Source organism: Anomaloglossus baeobatrachus, chromosome 7 (assembly GCF_048569485.1).
Source record: "Anomaloglossus baeobatrachus isolate aAnoBae1 chromosome 7, aAnoBae1.hap1, whole genome shotgun sequence".
NCBI classification, from domain to species: domain Eukaryota; kingdom Metazoa; phylum Chordata; class Amphibia; order Anura; family Aromobatidae; genus Anomaloglossus; species Anomaloglossus baeobatrachus.
The window spans coordinates 202,564,333-202,590,696 of record NC_134359.1 but is presented as its reverse complement, the minus strand read 5'-3'; the positions used below and the strand labels follow the sequence as shown (position 1 = coordinate 202,590,696).

The window sequence follows — 26,364 nt, the reverse complement described above, 5'->3', positions numbered from 1 at the left end:
TTCAGTAGGAAGGAGAGAAACTAAAGTTGCCCATACGCCTTAGATAGCTGACGACTAAATGCTCTGCTTTGTGCGATGACAGTTGCTGTCAGCCGGTCCCACCACAATCAATGTGTTTGGCAGATGTTGATCTGCTGTGTATATGGCCTTTACCTCTTCCAGACACTTCTGATATCTGCTTATCTCTCCATTGAAAAAATGCAGATTAGTAGAAGAAACCAAACATAAAAGGCAATCGTGTAGTAGTCACAAATATGGAGGAAAGATGCAGAGATGTAGTGGTGCCTAACCTTAGCGTCTTGTGGTAATGTCGGTATAAGCATTGGGTGGGATGCCCCCTGTGTCCAGGCCTATTTTCCCCCGGTCACCTCACTCCTCCAAGGAGGAAAGATAACAGAACTGGTCTGAGATGAGGTCTGCGGAGTGATACTGGACCTCAGATGGAGGCACAAGTGGATCCTAGATGGAGGATAATACCAGAAAAATGAGTGATCTTCTTAATGTAATGAAAATGGAGGCTCAGGATACAGCGCGTTTTGCTGCTTTCAGATCTAATTGTAGAATTTCTGTTTCCAATTGAATTACGGATCAGTCTTGTTGATATTCTACTTGTCCAATCCACGTTTAACCAGACATTGCATGGTTAAACATAAGCAATTTGTCTAATCTCAGAAATAAAATGATGCGGTACAACTGTTCACACAGTAGAGAGGTTCTGCAGTATCTGTGACATGTATGCCTAGTACAGGCAAGTGTGCATGGCTCTCTGCTGAAGGAATAGGTGGGACACGCACTTTTTACCAGCTTATAGGATATCCTTAAGTGTTAATGACATTTATAAAGAGTAGAGGAATATGCGTAAGAGTTAGCCTATTAAATACATTAATCACTTCTCCACCAGATTGCAGTGGTTGGCTAGCCCTGTTCTTAGCATTGCTGGGGGTCAAAGTTCCCTGTGTGAGTGGATCTTTGGTGCCCATGTCATATGTGGGGTCTGCACAGTTCACTTCTATAGGATGGTTGATACCTCCTCTCTCGGTCCTATAGAAGTGAATAGGAACACTGCTCTCTTCACACAGGAATTTGCAACTCTTAGCTCTCTGATTGGTCCCTGTGATCACACCTTTATCCGCTATTGTGTGGATAAGTTATAAATGTATTTAAGGGCGGACCACCCCTCAAGTGAGAATTTATGATTCAATATATCCCACTGTAGGAAAGAAGCATGGTGCGGCGCTTTTTCTGAGCGTAGTAAACCTTTAAACTTATATCGGCAATATATGTAATTATTGCACTCGCCTATATTGAGCAAATAAAGCTCATGTAAAATAAATCCTTATTGCTGGTATTCTGGTCTGCTGCCTGATCAATATGCTGCGAATAATCCCCTTGGTCAGGGATTCCACATATGGAGTCTAACAAAATGCAATAGATTGCATGCGGTCTTGGTAGATTATTTTAATAAAAAATACATGTGTGTATATAATAAAACAACGCGTTTCGGCTCTATTCATAGAACCTTCTTCAGGTTTAAAAACATAACAATGAATAATGTGCACCTCGGTGCTATACCAAAGTCCACATTTGTTATCTCAACAAGTCTTTTTATCCTCTACCTTCCATCCTGAGGGAGGAGATGGCAACTTCAATTACTACTTTGCCCCTGAGGGGAAGGTGTTGTCTCTTCCCTTTTTTCAGACATTCAAATAATGTCCTTGGGAAGTTTTAAACAAAGAATATTAAAAATATTAACAGAATATTAAAAAGAATCTTAAAAATATTAATCTGCATAATATACAAGATTGTAAAATAATTCACGTGTGTGTGTGTGTGTGTGTGTGTGTGTGTGTGTATGTACAGTACAGACCAAAAGTTTGGACACACCTCATTCTAAGAGTTTTCTTTATTTTCAGGACTCTGAAAATTGTAGATTCACATTGAAGGCATCAAAACTATGAATTAAAACATGTGGAATGCAATAGTTAAAGTGTAAAACAACTGAAAATGTCTTATATGCAAGGTTCTTCAAAGTAGCCACCTTTTGCTTTGATTACTGCTTTGCACACTCTTGGCATTCTCTTGATGAGCTTCAAGAGGTAGTCACCGGAAATGGTTTTCCAACAGTCTTGAAGGAGTTCCCAGAGATGCTTAGCACTTGTTGGCCCTTTTGCCTTCACTCTGTGGTCCAGCTCACCCCAAACCATCTCGATTGGGTTCAGGTCTGGTGACTGTGGAGACCAGGTCATCTGGCGTAGCACCCCATCACTCTTCTTTTTAATCAAATAGCCCTTACACAGCCTGGAGGTGTGTTTTGGGTCATTGTCCGGTTTATAAATAAACGATGGTCCAACTAAACGCAAAACGGATGGAATAGCATACCACTGCAAGATGCTGTGGTAGCCATGCTGGTTCTGTATGCCTTCAATTTTGAGTAAATTCCCAACAGTGTCACCAGCAAAGCACCCCCACACCATCACACCTCCTCCTCCATGCTTCACGGTGGGAACCAGGCATGTAGAGTCCATCCATTCACCTTTTCTACAAAGATACGGTGGTTGGATCCAAAGATCTCAAATTTGGACTCATCAGACCAAAGCACAGATTTCCACTCGTCTAATGTCCATTCCTTGTGTTCTCTAGCCCAAACAAGTCTCTTCTTCTTGTTGCCTGTCCTTAGCAGTGGTTTCCTAGCAGCTATTTTACCATGAAGGCCTGCAGCACAAAGTCTCCTCTTAACAGCTCTCCATCCAAACTTTTGGTCTCTACTGTATGTGTACGTGTGTGTGTGTATGTATATATATGTATATATATGTATGGGTATATATATGTATGTGTATATACATGTATGTATGTGTGTGTATATATATATATATATATATATATATATATCGTATTTTTCGCTTTATAAGACGCACTTTTGTTCCCCCAAATTTTGGGGGAAAGTAGGGGGTGCGTATTATAAACCAAATATACGGATTATATACTGCAGGGTCCAGGGGAGGTGGGGGCCGCTCTGGAGCGGTGCTGGGGGGGCTGGTGGAGGCTGGTGAAGCTGCGGGAGGGAATCTTTGATCTCCTGCTCCCGCTCATATAATATGCAAAGCCGCTGTCCAGGGCCGGCTCCAGGTTTTTGTGGGCCCCGGGCGGAAGAGTCCCAGTGGGCCCCATCCACACACAGACACCGATACGAACATATACATATTTAAAGACAAACTCACAAAAATACATATAAACAGACAAATATATACAGTCATATACACTTACAGACACACACACACACAACTCTGCTACATACAGACAAACACATACAACTCTGCTACATACAAACACATACAGCTCTGCTACATACAGACAAACACACACACAAACTCTGCTACATACAGACAAACACATACAACTCTGCTACATACAGACAAACACATACAACTCTGCTACATACAGACAAACACATACAACTCTGCTACATACAGACAAACACATACAACTCTGCTACATACAGACAAACACATACAACTCTGCTACATACAGACAAACACATACAACTCTGCTACATACAGACAAACACATACAACTCTGCTACATACAGACAAACACATACAACTCTGCTACATACAGACAAACACATACAACTCTGCTACATACAGACAAACACATACAACTCTGCTACATACAAACACATACAACTCTGCTACATACAGACAAACACACACAACTCTGCTACATTCAGACAAACACATATAACTCTGCTACATTCAGACAAATGCACACAACTCTGCTGCTCTGTGGGGACCACACCCGCGGCTTGGCGGGGACAGCACCCGCGGCTTGGCGGGGACAGCACCAGCGGCACTGGCAGCACCCGCGGCTCGGCAGGGCCCACACCCGCGGCTCGGCGGGTACAGCACCCGCGGCACTGGCAGCACCCGCGGCTCGGCAGGGCCCACACCCGCGGCTCGGCAGGGCCCACACCCGTGGCTCGGCGGGTACAGCACCCGCGGCACTGGCAGCACCCGCGGCTCGGCAGGGCCCACACCCGCGGCTCGGCGGGGCCAGCACCCGCGGCTCGGCGGGGCCCACACCCGCGGAATCGGCGGGTGGGGGCATTGGCAGGGGCCAGGGCATACATCCAGGGGGTAGAAGCAGCTCACCGGGGCCTATAATGGGGAGGCGGGGAGGGCACTTACCCGATTAGGTCACGGTGGAGAGGGGGCCCACACAGCGCCGGACAGAAGCTCGCCTCCTTCATCTGTGGGACTGAGAAGGCGGTAGCTCCGCCCACAGATGAAATTCAAACGAGGATGTCTGCGCGCCTTAAAGTGACGGCGCCGCAGATTGCTGCCGAGGACTGCGGTCCCCGGAACTCGGCCGGGGACCGCAGAACTGTAAAGGCGAGTGGGCCCCGGCCAAGGGACAGGAGAACTGACGAGGCCGAGTGGGCCCCCCCGGCTCTCCAGGGCCCCGGCATTTGCCCGGGTTTGCCGGGTGCTGACGCCGGCCCTGCCGCTGTCCATAGATGTGGTGCTGAAACCGCACCACGGCGATGGGCTGGGGGAGCGGTGCATATTATACCTGCCTGCGCCCCTTTGATCGCACATGCACCCCAGTGTTAGCTATGGCCCCCATGCTGCTGCCCATAGTAAAATAAAAAACTCTTTACTTACCCCCTCCAGCGTGTCTCCCTCCTGGTGCTGTGATCAGGCACGCATAGATTTCACTCTGCTGTGCCGATCACATGACCGGACCCTGAACCAGGAAATGCAGGCAGGAGGCCGGAGCTCAACCCTGAGGAGGGGTACACGAGGGAGCACAGTGCTGGAGAAGGTAAGGAAAGAGTTTATTTTACTAAAAGCAGCAACCTGGGGGCGATATCTAACACAGGGGGCCCGTGTGTGTCAGCCACAGGGGGGGCCGTGTGTGTCAGCCACAGGGGGGGCCGTGTGTGTCAACCACAGGGGGGGCCGTGTGTGTCAGCCACAGGGGGGGGCCGTGTGTGTCAGCCACAGGGGGGGCTGTGTGTGTCAGCCACAGGGGGGGCTGTGTGTGTCAGCCACAGGGGGGGGCCGTGTGTGTCAGCCACAGGGGGGGGCCGTGTGTGTCAGCCACAGGGGGGGCCGTGTGTGTCAGCCACAGGGGGAGCCGTGTGTGTCAGCCACAGGGGGGGCCGTGTGTGTCAGCCACAGGGGGGGCCGCGTGTGTCAGCCACAGGGGGGGCCGCGTGTGTCGTCAGCCACAGGGGGGGCCGTGTGTGTCAGCCACAGGGGGCGTGTGCCAGCACAATGGGGCTATATTCAATATAAGGTGGCCATATCCAGATCAAGGGGGCTAATTTTAGGATGTGGGGGCTATGAGGGACATATACATATATGAGGGACATATATATATATATATGTATGTATATGTATATATATAATAATAATAATAATAATAAAAAAAAGATGAAAAATGAATCTACATTCTGGGGTGAGTTCACTTATGTCTGATGCATATCTATTTTATATATTGTACTTGTTATGAGAGAAAAAAAAACCTTGAAAAAAAAATGAGTCCGCGTACTGTGCATAATATATATAGTTTTGCGTGAATTCACTGATACATATCTATTTTATAGATTTTAGTTGTTATGGAAAGGAAAACAATCTTCAAAAAATGAGATGAAAAATGAATCTGCATGCTGTACATATTGTGTTTTGGGTGAGTTCACGTATGTCTGATACAGATCTATTTTATAAAATAGATGTGCATCAGACATAAGTGAACTCACCCAAAACTATATATTATGCACAGCTTGCAAATTATTTTCATCTCATGTTTTTTGAAGTTTTTTTTTGTTTTTCTTTTGAGGTTTTTTTGTTTTTATACTAATGGTATATTGAATTCATTTGTATAAACGTTTTATGTATTTATTTTTCACTTTACTGTTGGGTAAAATGTCATGCTGTTTAAAACTTCCCAAGGACGACATTTGAATGCCTGAAAAAAATGGAATATAAGGGCTGTTTCAGACGTCAGTGATTCTGGTACGTATGTGCTAATTTTTAAACGTACCAGAATCACGGACATACGCAGACCCATTAAAATCAATGGATCTGCGCACACATTAGTGATTTTTCACTGACTGTGTCTCCATGCGGCGTACACACGTGTCTGTGATTGCCAAGTCCATTTTTTTCTGGCATCACTGATGTCCCATAGACAACACCATGGTGTGATCCGTGAAACATGTACCAGAAAAACAGATATTGAAAATAAAAAATCTTTTCAAACTTGCCTTCTCCAGTGATGCTGTGTTCAGCAGCTGCTCTCTGCTTCTTCCTGGCTGGCTCATTACTGGCTGCATATTCAGTTATGCATCCACAGCCGACCCGGAAGTAGCTGCAGAGGTGAGAGACACCGTGGCCGGATCCAGCAGGAGTGGGGACAGGTGAGTTTATCTCCATGTGCAATCAGGGAGCACAGATCACGCATTGCACATGGACAACCAAGTGTGCCGGGAATCACGGCACACGGAGGGACATATGCGTTTTTAACACGTCCAATGAAAAATGTCTGTGTTTTTCACTGATGTGTGAAACCGACCTAAGAGAAACAGCACCTTCCCCTCAGGGGCAAAGTAGAATTGAAGTTGCCATCTCCTCCCTCAGGATGGAAGGTAGAGGATAAAAAGACTTGTTGAGATCCCAAATGTGGACTTTGGTATAGCACTGAAGTGACCATTATTCATTGATTTATGGTTTGGTTTTTTTTACCTGAAGAAGGCTCTATGAATAGAGCTGAAACGCGTTTTTATTATATACACACACATATGTATTTTTTATTAAAATAATCTACCAAGACCAACCCTATCAAAGCTGGATATATTGGAAGTGCTTCAAGTGAGAATTCGAGCTAGGTAGAATTGTCAGCTATGGCTGTGTCATGTCTTGATTTTACACTGGTTGCATTTTGATAATGACCTGTTCATGCAGACATGTATGAGACTGCACCAAACATACTCCTACAGGAAAAGACAGCCCTGTACTTGCTCTAAAATACATGGCTGGGGACAAGTGACGCTGAAGACAGAGGTGACGCGTCTCTGGGTGAAATGTTTCTGTATTACTGGCACAGTAATGGAACCCACCAGTAGATGCCGGTGCTGTCTGTTCAGTGTAATTACAGATGGTGATGTGAATGTGACTTTGAATTCCCACTTTCGCCTTTTATTCATGAGATCCTTTCCCACAGATAAGTAATTCTTGTGTTTTGTGGTCCAGTAATTGGCTTTGTGATTAACCAGCACTCCTTTTCTCTTCAGTTTGTGAATCCTGGCAAAGCATGGACTTAATTAGCATGACGTCACTCTGTCGTTTCTTCCACTGTTTGATCTCATGTAATTGCCTCACATCCAATATAATGTAATTTCTTGTAATGATCTCTCTTATACGTTTCTGGCCACCGAGGGGGAAGTAGCTGCTGCTGATCATTATCTTTTTAAAGATTTTCAGACGTCATTCTTGCCACCATACTGGCTACGAAATCTGATATGTGCGGTAAGAAATTTGAGCTGAAGATTGACAATGTGCGTTTTGTGGGACATCCGACCCTGCTTCAGCATGCACTGTGCCAGGTAAAGTAGTGATTGTAATGGTAATTTTATGGTGCAGTTTCTTCTGTTACCCTTGCGAAAATGAAAAATTTAAGACCAAAGCAACATTTTTGTGAGAAAAATGTAATTTGTTATTCTCACAGCTCCACTTTATAAAATTATGTAAAGCACCTGCAGCTTCAAGGTGCTCACCACACCTCTAGATAAATTTCTTGGGGGGGTTCCACTATTTGGGCACATCAGGTCCTTTGCAAACATGACATGGTGTCCACTATCTGTTCCAGCCCAGCCAATTTTGCGCTCCAAAAGTCTAAATGGTGCTCCTTCCCATCAGAGCCCTGCTGTGATCCTCAACAGTAGTTTTCCACCAGTATCTGCAAACTCAGGAGAATTTGCATAACAAATTTCATTTCCCCCTTTTACTCTTGTGAAAATTTCGATATTTTCCATAAATTTTAAATCATATCTCCCAAAAGTTACCACTAACATGAGGTAGAACTTTTTTAAAAAAAAACAAAACCCTCATCAATGGGATCCTGTTGAAGCATTCCAGAGTTGGGCTATGTGCGCACGTGTGCGCTCTGCACCGCACCGAAAAGGTGCGCTTCAGAGCGCAGCTGAAAAGCTGCGTTCTGAAGCGCATGGTGCCGGCGAGAACGTGCGCTCTGCCTGCAGCTCCTCCCATAGACAGAGCAGGGGCTGCCGGCAAAGCGCACAAAAGAAGTGACATGTCACTTCTTAGAACGCAGCGATTCGGGCAGCAGCCGAAGCGCTGCGTTCTAATATGCCACGTGCGCACGGCCCCTGCACAATCTCCATAGATTGTGCAGGGGACGCAGGACGCATGCAGTTACGCTGCGCTACAAAGCGCAGCGTAACTGCATGAATTACGCACACGTGCGCACATAGCCTTATTATCTCAAAGTGACACTGGTCAGAATTAAAACAAATTGGCCTGGTCAGAAAAGTGAAACCGGGCTTCTGGGGTGAAGGGGTTAATAAGTTTCCCAGCAGGTTCAGTTCAAGCATTTATTCTCAATGTCCTAATACCTCGAGAAACACTCTTCAACTGTTAATAGAGGGATATTCTGCAAGTAAATAGCATTTAAGCCTTGTGTAGCCGCCCTGCTGGAGCAATGACTACAGGTAAAAAGAAAGTCAAGTTATATCCTCCCTACAGCAGCTTACTTCCAATCATTGAAAACCCAAAATAAGAATAATATAAACATATATCCTACTGTAACTAAATAAAAGCATAGTGCATATAAATAAACATAGGGTACTTGGTAAACACTATTTTTGATCAAAAAAGTGTAAAGCTATCCCACCGCGACAAGGTGTACCCAAATCGGGATGGTACCTACACTCTCTAATATTAAAACCTCACCATGTGTCAACAGACCTCAGTCTGAATAATGGCAGAGAGTGGGTCCTGACTATAGGCACACAGCCATGGGATTTAAATACTAGAGTGTTAAGTACTTTCCCGATTTGGGTACACCTTGTCGAGGTGGGATGGCATTACGCTTTTTTGATCAAAAATAGTGTTTACGAATTACCCTATGTTTATTTATATGCACTATGCTTTTATTTAGTTACAGTAGGGTATATGTTTATATTTTTCTTATTTTGGGTTTTCTTTGTCTCCTGGCCAGTGTGAAGATACGCTTATAACATGCAGTATACCAACTCATACTCTGGCTCATTTTTTTGGTTTTACTTCCAATCATTGTGGTGGTGCAGGGAATGGTTAGTCACTGCTCGTTATACAGGGAACGTGCTGTATTCATTAACCAGCACTTTAATTGACAACCTTGTCTGCAGCTAATGTGTGCAGACAATTTGGCAGTGTGCTGGGGTATAATTGCAGCACACTCCCTGTGTAGTTAGACTGTAATTGATTCCTGAACCGCCACATTAGAAGTGAGCAGCTGCAGGACGAATAAACCTCTGTTTCTCCCTGTAGCTGCTGCCCCAGTAAGCTGGCTATGCAGGGTTTATTTAGAATAAAGGTGTCTGTTTTGGCTTTCCCTTATAAACTGCAGCCACCAACAGTGAGCTGTTATATACTTCATTCAAGAATACTGTATATAAGAGCCCAGGCCGTGCTGTATAATGTAAAAAAGTCCTTTATTATACTCGCCTAGGGGGCGGTCGGGGCCAATGGGTGTTGCTGGTCTCAGTCTAAAGGGCAACTAGATGTACCCTAACTAATGATTAATAAAGCTTAGATTATATTATTATAGCCTCCCCAACATGTTTCACTATGTCTGGCTTCATCAGGGGGCTGAGGCTATAAGTTAGCTTTTATAGGTAGAGTTGGGTAATACCGACTTGACAGTATTGTAGGACAGTGGTCCACGTGTTCATAACTTCTGGTCCGCGGCCTGATATATATTCAGTATATTTATTAGGTTACTCTACCTACCATTTATTTTAGATTGATCTGTGTTATTTGTATTAGAATTAAATGTTTAAGTTTTATTAATCTTTAGTTAGGGTACCTCTAGTTGCCCTTTGGGCAAATCGTGTTTGCATTTAAAACCCTATGCTGATTATGGGTATAGATTGAGGTTTCGGTAGCTGGTCTCAGTCTGGTGCCTCCTGTCTTCCGTTCATCGTCGTCCTCCTTTCCAGCTCCTTGTGGATGATACGAACCTATGTCATCTACACAGAGGCTTCAATGGTGCCCTTCTGAGGGTAGATCAAAGTATTGTAGGGAGGACGCGAGCGCTCTCTGACCTTTCCTCACGCCTGGGGATTACAGTACTTTGCTCTGCCCTTAACATGGTTGTGCAGGACCGCAATGCCAGCCTGTGTGGATGACATAGGATGGGTCTGCCACACAGAGCTGGGCAGGAGGACGGCAATAGACTGAAGAGAGCAGGCGCCGGACTTGAGAGCAGCAACGCCCATTGGACCCAACCACCTTCTAGGCGAGTATAATAAAGGTGTTTTTACATTTGGACACTTATATACAGCATTCAATGCCGTATATAAGGCATCACTGATGGTGACCACAGCTTATAGGTGACAAGTCTGATGACAAGTTCCCTTCTAAAGAAGTTACATAATTCTTAAAACTATTGAAATAAATCTGGTGGAGCTATATACCTTACACTTAGTGACAGTGATCATAGTGGACCTTCAATTATATAGAAAACGTGACCATACGTATCCATAGCAAATATGGTGGGATATGAGACAGAGGGGGAAACTCAGGTGCAGTCAGTGTAAGTTGAGGCTGAAGCACTCCTGATGGATATTGAAGGAAACTATTTTTTTTTTTTATTTTTTATCATTCTAGTGAATATAATGTGATTTTTCTGGCTAGAATAGATAACACAGAAAGGTATAAGCCATATTACACTCCATTTTTGCATTGAGAACCTAGCATGTCCATCACCTCTGGTGGCTTCTGACCTTTTACCCAGAGGCACCGAGACGTTCTTCTGTTCAGATTATCTACCAGTAAAAATCTGGCTGTACGGGGGGGGGGGGGGGCGTCTAGGATGACCATGATTTATAGAATAGTGTACATATGGCATCCGTGTGTAGGTCTCCGGTGGGTGCACATAGTCGTATACTGATGATTAACCTCATAACGACGGCCGTACGACTTAAAGCGGCGGCAAAACAGGGTACTTATTCTGTTCCGCCGCTTTAAAGCGGCGGCCCGAAAAAACCCTGTAGCGCCCCCCAGCGACCGAAAATCTCGGGGGTTTCAGCTACCGGGGGTAGCTGAGACCCCCCAGATTATGAATCGGGGTGTTTTTTTTGGACCCCGATCATGTGATCGGCGGTATACACTGTTTACCGACGAACACATGAAAAAAAAAGAAATGGCCGGTAAAACTGATTTCTTTTTCATCTGACATGATCAAACATGTCAGATGAGAAAGAAATCTAAACCCCTAGTGCCCCCAAAGCCCCCGGTACCGGAGAGTCCCCCCACCACCCCTACCCCCCCTCCGGAGCACTCAAAATGGCGCCGAAGCGCACAGAAAACTGCCGCCGGCGCCGGCTCTGCATTCATTTCCCTCCGATCTGAAATGATCAAACATTTCAGATCGGAGGGAAATGTACTCCCCCTGACCCCTCCTCCGGTACCCCGGAGATCTCTGGTCCCCGGAGCCCCCTCCGGTCTCCAGAGCCGCCTCCCCCCTCCCCCCTCCCCCTCCGGAGCGTGGAAGATGGCGGCGCGCGGCCGCATTCATTCTGCTTTTTCTGCCGCATGTGACACATCACATGCGGCAGAAAGGTGTCCCCAGGTCCCGCTAGGTCACCCCCCGTCACCCCCCTCCCCCAGCCCCCGGTCATACGTTACCTGTCTGGTGATCCGTCCCGCGATCACGCCGCCTCCTTCTTGAATGCTGGCGGCGCATGCGCAGACAGCGGCTGTCAGCTGGATCCCTGGGACGCTGACGTCGCTGCTGCACAGGCTGCTCCACTGTGGACCGGGGGAGAGTGAGTGCAGTAATCAGCAGTCTCTCCATGTGAGGAGTGTGGTCCTCACATGGAGAGACTGCTGTTCCAGAAAATGGGGGGAACATTCTGTGAGCGTGCCCCTCATATTCTGGAATGAGGTTACTGCAGGTCACTCTGCCCTAAGTTGGACCGTGGCAGTAATTCTCAGATTACTGCACCCACACTGCTCATGGAGAGCTTGCTCTTCCAGAAAATGGGGGATACGTTCCCTGAACGTGCCCTCCATATTCTAGAAGATCCAGAGTCGGCGTGGGACCTCCAAAATGGATTACAGCGACTGGAATTTCTTTATTTTCAATAAATTGGGGAAAGAGGAATGTTTCGGGGAGTGTTTTTTCAAATAAATTTTTTTTTTGTCTTTATTTTTTTCTATTACTTACTGGGTTAGTGATGTCGGGTATCTGTTCAGATGCCGTGACATCACTAACCCCAGGGCTTGATGCCAGGTGACATTACACATCTGGTATCAACCCCATATATTACCCCGTCTGCCACCGCACCAGGGCGCGGGATGAGCTGGGGCGAAGCGCCAGGATTGGCGCATCTAATGGATGCGCCACTTCTGGGGCGGCTGCGGCCTGCTATTTTTAGGCTGGGAAGAGTCCAATAACCATGGCTCTTCCCACCCTGAGAATACCAGACCCCAGCTGTCCGCTTCACCTTGGCTGGTGATCTAATTTGGGGGGGACCCCACGTTTTTTTGTTTTTTTTTAAAAAACGCCTGGGGAGCCCTCCAAATTGATCACCAGACAAGGTGAAGCTGTCAGCTGTGGTTTGCAGGCTACAGCTGTCTGCTTTACCCTAGCTGGCTATCAAAAATAGGGGGGACCCCACGTCGTTTATTTTAATTATTAATTTTTTGGGGGGCTAAATACAAGGCTAGGCACCCTTTAGTGCCACATGAAAGGCACTAAAGGGCGCCAGCTTAGAATATGCAGGGGGTGGGACGTTATATATGTTTGACATCTATCCATTCATCCATTGTAGCATTTTAGGCTGTGCGCCCACAATCGGGGTTTGCAGCGTTTTGGGCGCAGAGTGTTTTCCCTGCGTCCATAACGCTGCGTTGTGCAGTAGAAGCACAGTGGAAGGATTTTTAGAAATCCCATGCCCAATGTGCTTGCCCAATGTGCTTCTTTTCTCCGCAGCATAAACCGACCTGTGGCGCAGCTTCCCTAGCCTCAGCATGTCAATTTATGCTGCGGAGATGAGTGTTCTCTGCAGGTAGCATAGAGCTCCACAGCGGCCTGAACCCAAATCGTGGGCATGGGCAGCTGCTTTCTCCCGTGGACAACACTCACATCTCTGCAGGAGGCTGACACACTGTACTAGACGCCGTGTCGCTGGATCATGGCCACATAGCCTAAAAATGAGACATTTGTTGCTACAGCAACATTTTTGTGAAGTACCTGTGGATTCAAAATGCTTACTATACTCCTGAATAAAATCCAGTTTCCAAAATGGGGTCACTTGTGGGGGGTTTCTGCTGTATAGGTACCCAAGGGGCCCTGCAAATGTGACATGGTGCCCGCAATTTATTTCAACTTTTCCAGAATTCAAATGGTGCTCCTTCCATTCCAAGCCCTCCCATTTATCCAAACAGAGGTTTTTGGCCACATGTGGGGTATCCCTGTGCTCATAAGACATTGGATAACAACCTGTTGGGTCCACGGTTTGTTGTTGTCTCTTGAAAAAGTGAGAAATTTGATGCTGAAGCAACATTTTTGTGAAAAAAATGAAAATTTTCAATATGGCAACCTAAGCTTATCAAATTCTGTGAAGTATTCGTGGATTCAAACTGCTCACTATACACCTAGATAAAAGCCTTGAGGTGTCTTGTTTCCAGAATGGAGTCACATGTGGGGGACCGCCACTGTTTAGGCACCTCAGGGGCTCTCCAAATGCAACCTGGCGTCCGCTATTGATTCCAGCCAATTTTGCAGTCAAATGGCACTCCTTCCCTTCCGAGCCCTGCCATGCGCCCAAACAGTTGATTTCCACCACATATAAGGTATCGCCAAACTCAGGAGAAATTGCACAATAAATGTTATGCTGAATTTTTTCCTTTTACTCTTGTAAAAAAAAAAGCTACCTGGTTGAAATAACAATTTTGTGGTAAAATTATATTTTTTTTTTTTCATGGCTCAACGTTATAAAATTCTGTGAAGCACCTGGGGGTTCAGGGTACTCACCAAACATCTAGATAAATTCCTTGAGGGGCCTAGTTTCCAAAATGGGGTCACTTGTGCGGGGTTTCTGCTGTTTAGGTACCTTAGGGGTCCTCCAAATGTGACATGGTGCCCGCAATCTTTTTCAGCCAAATTTCCTTTCCAAAATTCAAATATTGCTCCTTTCGTTCCAAGCCCTCCCATTTGTCCAAACAAAGGTTTCAGACCACATGTGAGGTATCACCGCGCTCATAAAAAGGTGGTTAACAAACCTTGAGGTCAAATTTTTGGAATTACCTCTTGAAAAAGTGAGAAAATTGATGCTAAAGCAACATTTTTGAGAAAATTATTAAAATTTTCAATATGACAACGTAACGTTAACAAAATCTGTGAAGTACCTGTGGATCTAAAATGCTCACTATACCCCTAGATAGAAGCCTTGAGGGGTCTAGTTTCTAAAATGGTGTCATTTGTGAGGGGTTTCTTCTGTTTAGGTACCTTAGCGGACCTATAAATGCAACATGGTGCCCGCAATCTATTTCAGCCAAATTTGCTTTCCAAAATTCAAATATTGCTCCTTCTGTTCCGAGCCCTCCCATTTGTCCAAACAGAGGTTTCTGACCACATGTGGGGTATCGGCGCACTCATAAGAAAGTGGGGAACAAGTTTTGGGGTCCATTTTGTTGTGCTATTTCTTCTAAAAGTGAATAAATTTGGGTTAGAGCAACATTTTTAGGTAAAATTTAATTTTTGCTTTTTTTCATTCCACATTGCTTTTGTTCATGTGAAGCACCTGACGGGTTAATAAACTTCTTGAATGTGGTTTTGAGTACCTTGGGGGGTGCAGTTTTTAGAATGGTGTCACTTTTGGGTATTTTCTGTCATCTAGGCCTATTGAAGTCACTTCAAATGTGATGTGGTCCCTAAAAAAATGGTTTTGTAAATTTTGATGTAAAAATGAGAAATCGCTGATAAACTTTGAACCCCTCTAACTTCCTAACAAAAAAAAATTTTGTTTCCAAAATTGTGCTGATGTAAAGTAGACATGTGGGAAATGTTATTTATTAACTATTTTGTGTCACAGAAATCTCTGGTTTAACAATATAAAAATTCAAAAGTTGAAAATTGCTAAATTTTCAAAATTTTTGCCAATATTCAATTTTTTTCATAAATAAACGCAAAAAATATTGTCCTAAATTTGATACTAACATGAAGTCCAATATGTGACGAAAAAACAGTCTCAGAATCACCGGTATCCGTTGAAGCGTTCCAGAGTTATAACCTCATGAAGTGACACTGTTCAGAATTGCAAAATTTGGTCTGGTCATTAAGGTGAAAATTAGCTCCGTCACTAAAGGGTTAATATACTATAATAGAATAATAATGCCCTGCAGCGTGTTAGTCAGGATCGTGCTCACAGACAGTGACGAGCCCCTGTACAGCAGGTTTATTGATAAGTCAGAAGAAATACATGGTGTGTAATGCTTTGTGGTCCGGGCACAGCGACTATGCCCTCTGGTGGTCATTAGTGTAATAGCATAACTAACTCCCTGCTGGTGCCATCATATGATATATTTATCTACTTAGCTGTACTTGTATTTTCCCTACTAATCCAAATGTTATAAATAAATTCATTGTGTTTCTATCTGCATTTTAGGTGTCAAAAACAGACCCATCGCCAAAAAGAGAAATGCCCACAATGATCCTCTTTAATGTCGTCTTTGCCTTGAGGGTAAGAGATCATTTATAGGTTTTGTTAAAAGACAAATGGAGTAAGAACAAAATGACTTTGTTTTCCTGCCTTCTTACCATGGAATCCAGACCTGACCACCTTTGTATATGTGGGCAGTCAACTATTTAGGTTTAGTTGGTAGAAATTAAAGTATTTTACATAGCCTGTGTGTGTGTTTGTTTTTTCCCCTTCATCAGTTGTCCATGGACATAGAATATCAACCCTTCACTCCCTGACAGAAGTTCTGTTGCTTATCCATGTTATGTAAATAAAAGCTTATAACCGGACTTTAAATTCATCCATTGGTTTTATAAATTACTCTTTTGAAAGCTGACACCCTCCCAAATTTGGTTTAGGTTATGAAAATAAAGTTGCTGCAAAGCTGAAATATTGATCATTTAATTAACACAGAAAGGTCAGATTTTGGCAAGACAAAAGTTTTGTCGCCCACAGAAAGTAATGTGAAATTCAAACAAGTAATTAATTTCTAATACAAAGATATGTTGCATAACATTGGTGAATGACGTTGTGCTGCTATTAGAGCCATATTTAATATTTTGTGTGACCTCCATGAGCTTGAAGGACTGCATCCATGCGGTTCAACAGTGATTCATACAATTTATTGATGACGTCATCAGGAATAGCAAAGAATGCAGTCTTACATGTCTCCCAGAGTTCATCTAGATTCTTTGGTTTTGCCTTCCATGCTTCCTGTTTCATTCTACCCCAAATATGCTCAATGATGTTCATGTCTGGTGACTAGGCTGCCAGTCCTTGAGCACCTTGATCTTCTTTACCAGGAGGAACTATGTTGTAGAGATGGATGTATGAGATGGAGCACCATCCTGCTGCAGAATGTGACCCCTTTTATGATTGGGAATGTAAGAGGTAGCTAATACGTCTTGATATTTTAGGCTATTGATATTGCCTTCTACCTTGCAAATGTTTCGCACACCCAGACCATGATCTTTCCACCACCAAACGTAACTGTTTTCTGTGTGTATTTTGGATCCATACGGGCTCCAGTAGGTCTCCTGCAGTATTTACGTCGGCTGTGTTGTAATTCAACTGAAGATTCATCAGAGAAATCCACCTTCTGCCACTTTTCCAGCGTTCATCTGTTTAGCAGGCTGTGGGACATGGGAAATGCCACACGGTTTTTTAATTGCCTTTTGGTTAGTGCTGGCTTCTGGGCACTGATTCGACCATGGAGGCCATTTCGAGACAGAATCCTACAAACGGTTCTAGTTGACACAGGGACTTGAGGTGACCAGGCCTGTTGGAGCTCTGCTGCAGTGGAAGAGGGGCTGGCTTTGGATTTTCTAACCAACAAAAGTTCCTCCTGAGCAGGTGTCTTGCGGGGTCTGCCGGATCTGGGCTTTTCAAAAACATCTCCAGTCTCTTCAAATCTTTTTTTAATTCTTTGTACTTGATGCTGAGACACATTAAAGGTGGCAGCCACCTCTGCAGTGGATGTGTTTTTCAGCTTCTTGATAATCATGGCTTTGGTCACAGGGTGTATTTTTGGCATGTTGTCAGAGGTCATGTTGCAGTTGAAGTGAAGGTCTGGGGTGCTGGATTTCTTTTTATACACACCCACTAATTAACCGATCATTTAGTGAGCACAGGTGAGGATGTAAACTATGATTGGGTGCATTATATGACAAGGCAACAAAACGTTTGTCTTGTCAAAATCTGACCTTTCTTCGGCGCTCTATTGGGAGACCCAGACGATTGGGTGTATAGCTACTGCCTCCGGAGGCCACACAAAGCATTACACTAAAAAGTGTAAGGCCCCTCCCCTTCTGGCTATACACCCCCAGTGGGATCACTGGCTCACCAGTTTTCTGCTTTGTGCGAAGGAGGTCAGACATCCACGCATAGCTCCACTGTTTAGTCAGCAGTAGCTGCTGACTATATCGGATGGAAGAAAAGAGGGCCCATATAGGGCCCCCAGCATGCTCCCTTCTCACCCCGCTTGTGGTTTGTAAGGTTGAGGTACCTATTGCTGGTACGGCGGCTGGAGCCCACATGCTGTTTTCCTTCCACATCCCCCTGAGGGGCTCTGAGGAAGTGGGATCTTACCGGCCCCAAAGCCCTGAGGCCGGGCTCCATCCACAGACCCATTGAACCTGCTGGATACGGAGCTGGGTACCGTTCAGGGACATGGCCCTGCACCATTCAGGTACTCTGTGTCCCCGTACACACAGGCACAGCACACTCCAGACTTGCTGGGTGTGCTAGTGCGCCGGGGACAGTAAAGGGTTACAGTCACTGCAGCCTTGCTGAGTGACTTTATGTATGGGGAACTACCGCGCCGGACGCTCCGAGAGCGGCGGCGCGGCTGGGACTGGTAGTGCGCCGGGGACTTAGCGCCGACCGCGCTTTTACGGCGGCGGCGCTTATAAATCCAGTCCCCGGCTTTTGCGGCCTAGCTCCGCTTCGTTCCCGCCCCCCACCCTGTCAATCAGGGTAGGGGAGAGACGCTGTACAATCAGCAGCGCCGAGGGCTGGAGCCTTATTTACATGCTCCAGCCCTCTCACTGGACACTGTGGGACGCCGGTTTCCCGCTCTGACTTGGGGGCACGCCCACGGCCCGCCCCTACTCACTCGAGCTGGAGAAGGACGCCGGCAGCCATTCCTGCAGTCCGAGCTGAGAGATCGGACTCTGGGCAACCAGGCACAGGACTAGGGCGACCACACACCCGCTTATAGGCGGGCGGTAAGCGGCACCTGAAGTGCTGACCCCACTAAATACCGCAGTTGTCCATTTGTATTTTTATGCTTATACTGCATAGGTCGCTATTTTTGGCTATATGCCCTCTTAGATGGCGACACATCAGCAGCAGGAAAGCGGGGGTGCTAAGGCACAGGCTTTCTATGCTGCTTGTATTGCATGTACTGAAGTGTTCATGTGTATTTATGCTTGTCTGCTATACACTGCACTGTACGGTCGCTAGTCTGGGCTATTTTCGCCTAGAATGACTAGACTACAGCAGCAGAAAAGCAGGGGTGCTGAGGCACAGGTTTTTTCTATGCTGCTTGTATTGCAGGGGTTGCAGTGTTCATTTGTACTTATGCTTGTATGCTATACATTGCACTGTATGGTCGATATTCTGGCCTATATTCCCCTAGATGGCTAGTCTACAGCAGCAGAAAAGCAGGGGTGCCAAGGCACAGGCTTTCTATGCTGCTTGTATTGCATGTGCTGCAGTGTTCATTGTACTTTATGCTTGTATGCTATACATTGCATTGTACGGTCGCCATTCTTGGCTCCATGTCCTAGATGGCTAGTCGGCAGCAGCATATAAGCAACACAGGCTTTCGATGCTGTTTTTACTGCATGTGATACTGTTCCACGGCACTGAACCCCATTGTGTGCAATGCTCCCCTGGAGCACTTGGTCAGCCGGGGTCTCTACTAGACGTGGCCAAAGGAACCACCTGTCAACCCTGTCCAAGGACAGGGATGGAGTTGCATTGGGATAGAGACTTGCAGTCCGGACAGGCCATGGGCAAATCATTGCTCCCTGGCCACCCTCATTGGGAATAAAATCGGTTCCCCGGGGGGGGTCCCAGGAGGCTCTCTGTATGATGAGGCAGACGTAGCTCATCAGGACTTTGATCCTGACAACGCTCTCAATCCGGATACACCGGATGGTGACGCCATAAGGAATGATCCTATAGCGTCCATCAATGGAATGTTGGATCTTTCTCTCTCAGCTCCCCCAGCGGAGGAGTCAGCTTCACAGCAGGAGAAGTCCCATTTCAGTAGCTCAAACGTATTTTGAGTTTTTTTCTGGCCACGCTGACTTCAGAGAAGCAGTCCAGGAACACCACGCTTACCAGATAAGCGTTTTCTCCAAACGTATTAAGGATACACGTTATCCTTTTCCCCCTGACGTGGTCAAGCGCGGGACCCAGGGTCCAAAGGTGGATTCTCCAATCTCCAGCTTGCGGCTAGAGCTATAGTTGCAGTGGAGATGGGACTTCACTTAAAGATGCCAGACAGATAGACTGTGGTTGAAATCTGTCTATGAGGCTATCGGCGTGTCGGTTGCTCCGGCATTTACAGCCGTATGGGCACCCTAAGCTTTTCAGCTGTCCTTGCACAGCTGGTCTTGAGCATATGTACATTTGTGCCGCAGGGGCGTCCGTATCCTCGCAATGTCTGCATTGCGACTTACCCTATTAATGCTGTCCTGGAAGGACAGTCGAGGTTTCGGTCCTTCTCAAGCTCGGGCAGGTCCCAATTGTCCTCGTCCAAAAGAGCTGAAAATCCTCAGAGGGGCTCAGTTTCCGGGGGCTCAATCACGCCCAAGGAAGGCAGCCGGAGGAACCGCTACCAAGGCGGTCTCCTCATGACTCTCAGCTCTCTCATCTCTCCGCATCCGCGGTTGATGGCAGACTCGCTCGCCTTTGGCGACATTTAGCTGCCACAGGTCACAGACCGGTGGGTGAGGGACATTGTGCCCACGTGCACAGGACAGAGTTCTGTTCTCGTCCTCCGACTCGATTCTTCAGAACGTCCCCACCTCCCCACCGAGCCGATGCTCTTCTGCAGGCAGAAGGAGTGGTAATCCCTGTTCCTCTTCAGGAACAAGACACGGTTTTCCTCCAATCTGGTTGTGGTGCCAAAAAAGGATGGCTCTTTCCGTTCCGTTCTGGACCTAAAACTGCTCAACAAGCACGTGGAGGCCAGGCGGTTCCGGATGAAACCCTCCGCTCCGTCATTGCCTCAATGTCTCAAGGATATTTCCTAGCATCAATAGACATCAAAGATGCTTATCTCCACGTGCCGATTGCTACAGAGCACCAATGTTTTCTACGTTTCGTGATGGGAGACGACCATCTTCAGTTCGTAGCTCTGCCATTCGGTCTGGCGACAACCCCACGGGTGTTCACCAAGGTCATGGCGGCAGTGGTAGCAGTCTTGCACTCACAGGGACACTCTGTGATCCCTTACTTGGACGATCTACTTGTCAAGGCACCCTCTCAAGAGGCATGCCAATTCAGCCTGAATGTTGCGCTGGAGATTCTCCAGACGTTCGGGTGGATCATCGACTTCTCAAAGTCAAACCTGTCACCGACCCAATCACTAACGTCTCTTGGTATGGAGTTTCATACTCTCTCAGCGATAGTGAAGCTTCCGCTGGACAAGCAGCGGTCACTACAGACTGGGGTGCAGACTCTCCGTCAAGGTCGGTCGCACTCCTTAAGACGCCTCATGCACTTCCTCGGGAAGATGATGGCGGCAATGGAGGCGGTTCCGTTTGCGCAGTTTCATCTGCGTCCTCTTATTGGGACATTCTCCGCCAATGGGACGGGAAGTCAACATCCCTGAACAGGAAAGTCTCCTTTTCACAGAAGGACTCTCTGCAATGGTGGCTTCTTCCCACCTCATTATCACAGGGAAGATCCTTCCTACCACCGTCTTGGGCGGTAGTCACGACGGGCGCGAGTCTGTCAGGGTGGGGAGCGGTTTTTTCTCCACCACAGGGCTCAGGGTACGTGGACTCAGCAGGAGTCCACCCTTCAGATCCATGTTCTGGAAATCAGAGCAGTGTATCTTGCCCTACTAGCCTTCCAGCAGTGGCTGGAAGGAAAGCAGATCCGAATTCAGTCGGACAACTCCACAGCGGTGGCATACATCAATCACCAAGGAGGGACACGCAGTCGGCAAGCCTTCCAGGAAGTCCGGCGGATTCTGACGTGGGTGGAAGCCACGGCCTCCACCGTATCCGCAGTTCACATCCCCGGCGTAGAAAACTGGGAAGCAGACTTCCTCAGCCGCCAGGGCATGGACGCAGGGGAATGGTCCCTTCGCCCGGACGTGTTTCAGGAAATCTGTAGCCGCTGGGGAAGGCCGGACGTCGACCTAATGGCGTCCAGGCACAACAACAAGGTCCCAACCTTCATAGCACGGTCTCGCGATCACAGAACTCTGGCGGCAGACGCCTTAGTGCAAGATCGGTCGCAGTTCCGGCTCCCTTATGTGTTTCCACCTCTGGCACTCTTGCCCAGAGTGCTACGCAAGATCAGATCCGACTGCAGCCGCGTCATACTCGTCGCCCCAGACTGGCCAAGGAGGGCGTGGTATCCGGATCTGTGGCATCTCACGGTCGGCCAACCGTCGGCACTACCAGACCGACCAGACTTACTGTCCCAAGGGCCGTTTTTCCATCAGAATTCTGCGGCCCTGAACCTGACTGTGTGGCCATTGAGTCCTGGATCCTAGGGTCTTCAGGATTATCCCAAGGGGTCGTTGCCACCATGAGACAGGCTAGGAAGCCCACGTCCGCTAAGATCTACCACAGAACGTGGAGGATATTCTTATCCTGGTGCTCTGCTCAGGGAGTGTCTCCCTGGCCTTTTGCATTGCCTACCTTTTTTTCTTTCCTGCAATCTGGGTTAGAAAAAGGTTTGTCGCTCGGCTCCCTTAAAGGGCAAGTCTCGGCGCTATCCGTCTTTTTTTCAAAAGCGTCTAGCACGACTTCCTAAGGTGCGCACGTTCCTGCAGGGGGTTTGTCATATTGTACCCCCGTACAAGCGGCCGTTAGATCCATGGGATCTGAACAGGGTACTAGTTGCCCTCCAGAAGCCGCCCTTCGAGCCTCTGAGGGAGGTTTCACTTTCTAGACTATCACAGAAAGTGGCTTTTCTGGTAGCGATCACATCTCTTCGGAGAGTGTCTGAGCTAGCAGCGCTGTCATCCAAGGCTCCTTTCCTGGTCTTCCACCAGGACAAGGTAGTGCCCGAAGGTGGTATCCTCTTTTCATCTTAATCAGGATATCTCTTTGCCTTCGTTTTATCCTCATGCAGTTCATCGGTATGAGAAGGATTTACATTTGTTAGATCTGGTGAGAGCACTCAGAATCTACATTTCCCGCACGGCGCCCTTGCGCCGTTCGGATGCACTCTTTGTCCTTGTCGCTGGTAAGCGCAAAGGGTCGCAGGCTTCTAAGGCCACCCTGGCTCGATGGATCAAAGAACCAATTCTTGAAGCCTACCGTTCTGCTGGGCTTCCGGTTCCATCAGGGCTGAAGGCCCATTCTACCAGAGCCGTGGGTGCATCCTGGGCATTACGACACCAGGCTACGGCTCAACAGGTGTGCCAGGCAGCTACCTGGTCGAGTCTGCACACTTTCACCAAACATTATCAGGTGCATACCTATGCTTCGGCGGACGCCAGCCTAGGTAGAAGAGTCCTGCAGGCGGCAGTTGCCTCCATATAGGGGAGGGCTGTCTTGCAGCTCTAACATGAGGTATTTCTTTACCCACCCAGGGACAGCTTTTGGACGTCCCAATCGTCTGGGTCTCCCAATAGAGCGCCGAAGAAGAAGGGAATTTTGTTACTTACCGTAAATTCCTTTTCTTCTAGCTCTTATTGGGAGACCCAGCACCCGCCCTGTTGTCCTTCGGGATTTTTGGGGTTTTTTTCGGGTACACATGTTGTTCATGTTGAACGGTTTTTCAGTTCTCCGATGTTACTCGGAGTGAATTTGTTTAACCAAGTTATTGGCTTTCCTCCTTCTTGCTTTTGCACTAAAACTGGTGAGCCAGTGATCCCACTGGGGGTGTATAGCCAGAAGGGGAGGGGCCTTACACTTTTTAGTGTAATGCTTTGTGTGGCCTCCGGAGGCAGTAGCTATACACCCAATCGTCTGGGTCTCCCAATAAGAGCTAGAAGAAAAGGAATTTACGGTAAGTAACAAAATTCCCTTCTTCTGTGTTCATTAAATGATCAATATTTCAGCTTTGCAGCAACTTTATTTTCAGAACCTAAACCAAATTTGGGAGGGTTTCAGCTTTCAAAAGAGTAATTTATAAAAGCAATGGATGAATTCAAAGTCAGGTTATTAGCTTTTATTTACATAACATGGATAAGGGACAGAAATTCTGTCAGGGAGTGTATAAGGCTGTGTGCCCACATAGCGTATTTTCATGCAGTTACGCTGCGTTCTGCACTGCAGCATAACTGCATGCGTCCTGCGTCCCCAGCACAATCTATGAAGATTGTGCCTAATCCATGCCCACGTGGCGTATTAGAACGCAGCGCTTCGGTTCTAAAAAGTAACATGTCACTTCTTTCATGCGCTTTGGATGCAGATCCCGCTCTGTCTATGGGAAAGGCTGCATCCAGAGCGCATGAAATCGGCTTTTCATTACGGGCTGTTTCTGCAGCGATTTGAAGCGCACGTGTGCTGTTCAAATCGCTGCAGAAATTTCTGCAGGGACAGAACGCAACGTTGGCGCATAGCCTTAGGATATGTGCGCACAGTGCGTTTGTCGCGGCGTTTTTGAGCTTTTTTGGGTGCGGTTTTGGGCTCAAAACTGCATGACTTTGCTTCCCCAGCAAAGCCTGTGAGTTTTCATTTTTGCTGTCCGCACACAACTTTTTTTTTTCTGCGTTTTTGAACAGGAAAAAAAATGGTCATGTCAATTCTTTTCTGCATTTTACTGCGTTTTCCACCCATGCAATGCATTGGAAAAACACAGCAAAATGCAGATCAAAAACGCAGCAAAACGCAACCAAAAACTCACCAAAACGCTTGCGTTTTTACCGATGCATTTTTGCTGCAGGTGCGTTTTTGTGTGGTTTTTTTGCGGCAAAAAATGCAGCGGTAAAAAAACGCAGTGTACGCACATAGCCTAAGAGAGGTCTTCGTTATTTTTTTTGTTTTCCCACAAAGTGTTATGATCAGATTTTATTGCAGCTTTTCGGCAGTGTTCACACTTCTACACGTGCTAAGATCCACAGCGTTAAATCTGTGAATGTGAACATACTTTACAGCAGATTTTTGGTGAATATGTCCAAGTATCTGCCATTGTAGGAGGTGTCCCAAACGTGTAATGTCTTTGCATACATGGTCAGGTTTTATAGAAGGTATATGATTATATTCAGGTGAACCAGCCATAGGTCAGGAAGGGTCGCATAAAGGGGCATCCTGAATTATTGATGAAGAAGGCAGCCATTTATCAGGTCTTTCTTATATGGGATTATACAAAAATGTATAAAGGGGGCTTTACATGCTACGATATCGTTAATGTTTGATCATCGGGGTCACGTTGTTAGTGATGCACATCCGGCGTCATTAACAATATCGTAGCGTGTAATACTTACCAGCGACCTCAAAAATGGTGAAAATCGTTCACCATGGAGAGGTCATCCCAAACTCAAAAATCGGTAAGGATTGTTTAGTGTTGTGGTTCATCGCTCATGCGGCAGCACACATCGCTATGTGTGACACCGCAGGAGCGAGGAACGTCTCCTTACCTGCCGCCGGCCCCAATGCGGAAGGAAGAGGTGGGCGGGATGTTTACATCACGCTCATCTCCGCCCCTCCGCTTTGATTGGCCGGCCGCTTAGTGACGTTGCGGGGACGTCGCTATGATGCCGAACGTCCCTCCCCCTTGAAGGAGGGATTGTTCGGCAGTCACAGCGACGACGCCGACCAGGTAAGTATGTGTGACGCTGCCGTAGCGATAATGTTAGCTGCGGCAGCGATCACAAACAATCGCATGCGCGACGGGGGCGGGTACTTACACGCTCGCTATCGCTACAAATTGCTAGCGATATCGCTACCGTCTAAAGCCCCCTTTAGTCCAGGCTCCTCACCACATATGAGCTCACATGCACCATATATTCAATATGTTTTTCATGACATTGTGCCTGGTATTTCTAAAACCTATTTCATTTTCTTATGGCTTTTTTTAAGACCTCTGCTTGCAGTCATTGACTGGAGTCCTTCATTATGTGCTTTTAGAGAATGATATTGTGTCTTGGTCGTACAACGACCGCACAGCAGAGAGATCTAACAATTGATCAATAATGTGATAAATAAGGGCTCTATTCATTGACTGCAAGCAGAGAAGATTTGTTTTCCTCATACAATAAGCTTAATATGCTGAAACTATAAAACATGGAAAGTGATTTCTGGAGTTTTATACCTTACAAAGAGAATACATAGCAGTCAGCTCCCCTATAATCCCAATCACAGACCATGCCAGGTCCAAGGCAAGGAAAACCTGCAGTACTACAAGGGAGTCCTGAACATGAGATAATCCACCATCCAGATCCGTGCTATAGTAAATGTGTATTATTGTAGCTTAATAATAACCACGATATACACAATACAGAAATATTACTAATTGTGAAAGCATTCCAGAAGAGAGGCCTTAATCAGTGCAATAACTAAGGACTTTAAACTTAAACACACCTGCAATTTTTAATATTTTGGTATCATTTATAGCATAGTTCTATTAAACCACTATATAGGTATATTAATATTCCAGGGATCTGGATGGTGAATAGTCTTATGTTCCTTGTTATTCGTCACCACGTACCCTATAGCTGCCCTTGCTCCATGATGCCTAATTGTAAATGTACA

General features: G+C 46.5%; 1 protein-coding gene across 4 annotated transcripts in view; it reads left to right on the top strand.

The window, feature by feature from the left end:
• The window catches only part of NPRL3 (NPR3 like, GATOR1 complex subunit), a 99,641-nt gene that overhangs the window by 21,884 nt on the left and 51,393 nt on the right, over positions 1-26,364 (top strand). For 2 of the 4 annotated variants that reach the window (XM_075319076.1, XM_075319077.1), the window contains 2 exons: positions 7,477-7,606; positions 15,899-15,973. In XM_075319076.1, the coding sequence (XP_075175191.1) occupies positions 7,477-7,606; positions 15,899-15,973 (205 nt within the window). Of the gene's footprint in view, positions 1-7,294; positions 7,395-7,476; positions 7,607-15,898; positions 15,974-26,364 lie in introns of all 4 variants that reach the window. The other 2 variants (XM_075319078.1, XM_075319079.1) reach the window with 2 other exon arrangements.